The 6028-nt window shown below is 44.8% G+C and overlaps 1 protein-coding gene across 1 annotated transcript in view; it reads right to left on the bottom strand.

Annotated features, from left to right (window-relative positions):
• Window positions 1-6028, bottom strand: part of LRGUK (leucine-rich repeats and guanylate kinase domain containing) — a 104852-nt gene that overhangs the window by 49192 nt on the left and 49632 nt on the right. The window contains exons 12-13 of the mRNA XM_006756705.2: window positions 4720-4816; window positions 489-602 (exon numbers count right to left, since the gene is read on the bottom strand). Coding sequence (XP_006756768.2) covers window positions 489-602; window positions 4720-4816 — 211 coding nt within the window. The remainder of the gene's footprint in view (window positions 1-488; window positions 603-4719; window positions 4817-6028) is intronic.

Raw genomic sequence — 6028 nt, 5'->3', positions numbered from 1 at the left:
CCTGCAAGTCTAACTTGCTAAGAGAATGAAAATACCCCAACCGGTGAACCTTCGGAGTCAAATGGCAGCAGAGGCCGCGTCCCCACAGAGAATGAGGGAACAAGGTCCCTGCAGGCTGCCACTGCCCTGAGGGGACAGGGAACCAGTTCCACACCCTGTGAGGATCAGGTTTTACCCAATATCACTTCACAGAGACTCAGCCCAAGCTCATCCCCCCAAGAGGATAACCTAGTGAGAAAATGGCTGAGAAAATAAACCCAGAGCAGCAGTTTTACTCCTAATAAATGCATACAGTATGAGTAATACACTTCTTGTATTGGAATCTAATTCCTGTCATTTAATTTTTATTTTTCTTGCCTCCCACACACTAATTGTAAACTTAAAATCTCACACATCTGTGTGCATTCCTCTTGTGCCTAGCAGGGTGCCACCCAAATATAAATACACACACACATTAAAGATAAGTTGATTGAAAGAAAGACACTTACTTCTATTTCCATATGAACACAGCTGGCTAACCCGTCTCTGGCGATGCCTTCTATGGTGTCCCTACTCAATCCGTAATTGTGATCATTATAATTAAACGTGAGAATGAATTTCCCCTGAAATTTAAGAAGTACAAAGGTTTTCCTAAAACAGCTGCCATGATGAAATTTAATATAAAGAAAATTATTTGATGTCTTACTTTTTATATGATTCCATAAAACTTACCAATATTACCAATAATATAACAAGGGGCCTATGAACATTAATATCAGACTGTGATGGAGAAATTGATTCAGAATTCTCTGCTGGCAATGACAAATTAGGTTTTTGGAAATAACATGCTGACAAAATGTGGGAGAGTGACATGTAGAACAGGTCATTTTGCTTACCTGCCCACCTCCTCCCAACCTGCTCCATAAAGCTCCATTAGAAACAGAAAAACTTAGCTCGCCATCTGCCTCAGCAACTTGGGCTCTGCCAGCACCCCGGGTGGCCTGAAAAAGCTCCCCTTTCTAAAGCTTGCTCTGCCCAGTAAACAGTAAACCCAGAGGCTGTCCTGAAACCTCTGCGTGCTGGGAGGGGCCACGAGGAACAGAGCTATCCTGCTTTTCAGTATAAGCTGCCCAGCTCTTCCCAAGCTGTACTCCCTTGCAAAACAAAACAAACAAACAAAAACAAGTAAAAACGTATCTCTCAAAATTGTCTGACTCTATCTCTGACAATATTACAGTTATGAAACCACTAGGTCTAATCTAAATCAGGAAGCTAATGACAATGGAATGAACAGAAACATGGACAGTTCTGACTCCTCATGTACATGTTTTGAAATAAATTCTGAAGTGAACCTGCAAGGCCGACCCCCCAAAGGCAGCATCCTCAGTGAGAACATGCAGTTAGGAGTCTCCGAACTACCCTGCGCCTCCTGAACCCCTGTCCAGGAGATGTGTGAGGTCAGGACAGGCTGTCTGTCACGGGCGGTGGTAGAAGGCCAGGAAACACTGGGTGCCCCTCAGGGTGGGATGGGCTCTGGGGGATGTGTCTGCTGCGAAAGATGAGGAAAATCCACCCCCTCAAATCAGAAGAAGCTTATGTCATAGATTCTGGAAGTTAACTCAACTATAATTATCCTCAATTATTTACTCTCTGTGTCATACCCACTTTGCTCTGTGGAACAAATACTGTGACTCCTTTTCTTTTAATCTATGTATTAGAAAATGGCAGATAGATAGATAGATAGATAGACAGACAGACAGACAGACAGACAGACAGATGATAGATAGATAATAGATAGATAATAGATAGGTAGATAGATAGACAGACAGACAGATAGATAGATAATAGATAGATAGGTAGATAGATAGATAATCTACCAGGTATGTTCATATCTTGTTTACTGTGACTCACCCTGTTTTCAAAAAACTTTGAACCAGGTTTAAGATATATACTATATATACTTTGGGGACAAGGGCCTCCCTCTGTGGATTCCAAATACAGTTTCTGGAAGGATGTAGGGTGGGAATTACTCATGCACTGTGCTTATGTATAAAACAGGCCCTGTTAATTTTTTTTTTAAGAATTAAGATTAAGTGACACTCCTTTCATTTCTCCTTGCCAGGGAATTGCTTAATAAATAGCAGTAATCATATTTCAGAAGCCTCCAGATCTGTGGTCTTATTTGCACAAAAGAAGTAGGTAAGTGGCTGTGTCATGGACACGCTGGGGGATGGCTGTGTTGGGAGGTGTGTTAGGGGAGGGTGTGTGGCGATGGGTATGCCAGGGTTACCTATCCAGGGAGGATGGTAAGTGGGGGAGGGCAGGCCGCCTGAGGGGATAAGAGCGGGGTTCTGTGCACAGAAGTCTGAGTGTGTGGCCGAGATCTGCAAAGCTGACAATGTGTCCTGAGTTTATAATCTGTAGGTTTGTCTCTCTTCAGCTCACTTTTAAGAAAAGAGAAAGGCATCAGAGCAAAATTCAAGTTGAAGGAACTGATATTATACTGAAGTCCTATGTGTCAGCAGAAGAGGTGAAAATGAGTGATTCCCAAACACATAAGGGTTTCTGCAGAGGGAATGGAACTGTGAGACTAAATACAGCACAGAGTTCAGTGATCTTGTTGAGGAGGAACTGAAGCAGACTTGATTACGGGTATGAGAGGCAAGGTGTGGAACATCAGGGGAGCAGGTGGGTACTGAGAACAGATGCACCAAACGGAGAAAAAATGCCTCCAATCCAACAAGAGAAATCAACATCGATTTTGGGAACTAGTTGTCTTCCAACCCAGAGTGTCTTAAGAAAATGCTTCTTGCTAATAACAAGATGACTCCTCGGATCCCTCTAAAGCAGTGGTTCTCAACCTGTGGGTCTCGACCCCTTTGGCGATTGAACAACCCTTTCACAGGGGTCGCCTAAGACCATCCTGCATATCAGATATTTACATTACGACTCATCACAGTAGCAACATTACAGTTATGAAGTAGTAACGAAAATGATTTTATGGTTGGGTCACAACATGAGGAACTGTATTTAAAGGGCCAGAAGGTTGAGAACCACTTCGTCTAAAGCTTTCAGAACTGTGACGTGCCAGAGGACTCTTGCCACAGTAAACTGAACTGTCAGCACGGGGGCCCAGGAGGGAACATACACAGCATCTCCGAGATGTGCCCCTGACAAGGTCAGGGAAAGGGCCTGGGACAGGAGGGCTCCTCTGCAAATGTCAGAGGAAACACGCTCCGTGGTGCAGCTGGGCGGTCGTAGCAACTGCTGCGGGGTCTGTGCTTGGACGTTCCGTGCTGATGTGCACTGAGGCAGAAGCCAGGCTCACTACTGGGGAGGGTGGGGCACAGAAAGGAGGGCGGGAGGGGAGGGGACGAGGCAGGGAGGATGCAGCTGTGAGGGCATCACTGGTGCGTGGTGGTCTTTCAAAAGCAGAAACAGAGACTCGCCCTTCATCTGGCCCGTCTGTAAATTTCAGGGGGAAAAGTGGTGCAGGATTCCTTAGGTGATGGAACAAATGATAATATAAACAGAATCAAGGCCCCTGGTAAAGCGACAATAGGCTCACACTCACTGGTAGTGATGGAGACATGAGACGTTCCTTTAGTTCCACTGGGGCCACGGGTGGACATGTATTGACATGAGCATACACTTTTGACAAATAAAACAAACGAGGGTTGTGGGGGTTCCCTTTGCAGGTGAAGGTCAAAAAAGAACACAAGTGAAGGGATTAAGAAAAATATATATATATGACACACAGACTACAGTGTGGTGATAGCTAGAGGGAAAGGGATGGGGGAGGTAGAAGTGGGCAAAGGGGGGTACATGGGGATGGAAAGAGACCTTGCTTTGGGTGTTGAGCGCACGATGCAGGATGCAGATTACATTTTATTGAAACCTATATGGTTTTATTAACCAATGTCACCCCAATAAATTCAATAAAAAAGAAAGAACAAATAAATTATCTTTAAGAAAATGAACTCAGCAGCAAGGGTGTCATAAACTACTAGCAATTAGATTATTAGGGTTTCGGGAAAATAAATTGAGTCTGATTGCCCAGAGCGCCTGCTTCAGGCTAATGCAGGGCAGCTCCCCTCACACCGGAAGGACATGGACTTGAAAGAAATTAGGACTCTTCTCCAGTCTAACATTAAGGCTCCCTGGTGCACTAGTGAACTGCCTGGCCTCCAAGACTCAGAACTTCCCAAACAGGGTGCTACAGTGGATGGCTAAGGCTGCCTAGGGGTCAGGTACAGGACAGCCACATGGAGCACACCGTGATGAAATAGTGCACCAGGAGGCAGCAGTGAGAGAGCCCCACTGACAGCAAAGAGAGGAGGGTCTCTGGGCAGAACCCACCCCCTGGAATGCTCAATTCGCAAGCTCCGCGCACCACATAGGTCTGTGAGAGCTGTCTGTCTTCAGTAAAAATCTGATTAATAACAGGAGAACCTGATAAACACAGATCACAACCATTTTTCACAGTGCTTTTACTTCTATTTTCTTAAACCGTCTACTCATCAGTCGTATTGAAAATTTATAATACTTTCTCTAAGATCATGAAATAAAGCAGCCTGTGGACAATGATGGATTAAGTGGATTATGGAAAAACAACCCAATAAGAATACATCTCTCATAACAAACACAAAATGTAATTGTTCTTCTTATTACTGTTTTCCAATATTTCTACCAGAGCACATGTATTTCTTGCACAATAAAAATAAAGGAGAACATTCTTACCATGTGCACCATTTTATTAAAAACCTCTTCCGAGATAAACTGGTAATCAACTCGATCCCCTTCTCCAAAGTACGGGGGTCTTGTGGTGTGACAGGCCCTGAAAACGTAGAACAGATCATCCAGTCTGTATCTCGTAACTTCCAATTCAAAATGGAAATGAGTTCAGTATAAGGTATATTAGAAAAAACTGAAATTGACCCATAAATCCTAAGTGATTATACTCCACAGGGCTGAAACAAAGTTTGGATTATCAACACAATATTTCACTCATTGTTACTGGTGACCTTCTGAGCCGCCTCCTCCGCCATCACATAATAACACTTCGGGGAGTAGAACAATAGTTACTGCTTACGTATTTTCCACCCAAGTGTTTTCATGTTGTCTCTGATCCACGGCACGTTCTCCACGTTCCTCTCTCATCCCTCCATCTGGATGCCCACGTGATTTCAGGACTCAGTTTCAGTGTCACCCCCCCTAAAAAGCCTTTCCTGAGCCCTTATCGCTGGAGTCGGCACCTCTTCTTTACACTCCCATCCCCTCTGCGCCTGTGCCGACTGCAGCCCAGTTGCTTGTTCAGGACTCACCACCCCTGCTGCCTGAGGGCAGAAGTGAGCTTGTTCCCTGAGCTGCCGGGACATGTGCACACTGTGCGTGAACCTCCTCTGGGAACCCAGGATTCCAAAGCTTGCCGGGAGCCGGTCCATCCTTGCTGTTTCAAGGGACCTGGCATATATGGCATACTGTTCTTAATACGTTTGCTCACCTTCTTGGCGCTATGTGTTTTAACCAAGGTCACCTCTCTGAGAAAGGTGGTTTCTCCAGGTAGGGATTTTCCCCTGAAGTTAGGGAGGAAATAAAACCCCTTAACTAAGTGCCAGGCGGGTAATTAATCACTTTAACTACGAACAATCATGCTTAAGCTACATAATCTTTACTCCCTGGAATGGAGATAAGAAACGCCCTAACCTTTGGAATAGAGATTGATAGGATTGGAATCAACTGGTATAAATACAGATGTAACAAGACAATAGGACACAGAACTTAGATGAAGATCAGAGAGACAGAACTTAGAAGACAGAACCTAGACACAGAACTTACACAGAACCTAGAGACAGAACCTAGCGAGAGAACCTGGCTGAAGATCCTAGAGACAGAACTTGGCTACAGAACCTGGGTAGAACATGGCTAGAGAACCTGACTAGAACCTGGTGACTGAACCTGGCTGGAGAACCTTGACAGAACCGGGCTGGAGAACCTAGCGAGGGAACATGGCTACAGAACCTGGCTGGAGAACCTGGAGTACTTAGCA

Source organism: Myotis davidii, unplaced genomic scaffold, assembly GCF_000327345.1.
Source record: "Myotis davidii unplaced genomic scaffold, ASM32734v1 scaffold214, whole genome shotgun sequence".
In the NCBI taxonomy this organism is placed as follows: domain Eukaryota; kingdom Metazoa; phylum Chordata; class Mammalia; order Chiroptera; family Vespertilionidae; genus Myotis; species Myotis davidii.
The sequence above is the reverse complement of the archived record's forward strand: the minus strand, read 5'-3'. Positions and strand labels throughout refer to the sequence as shown.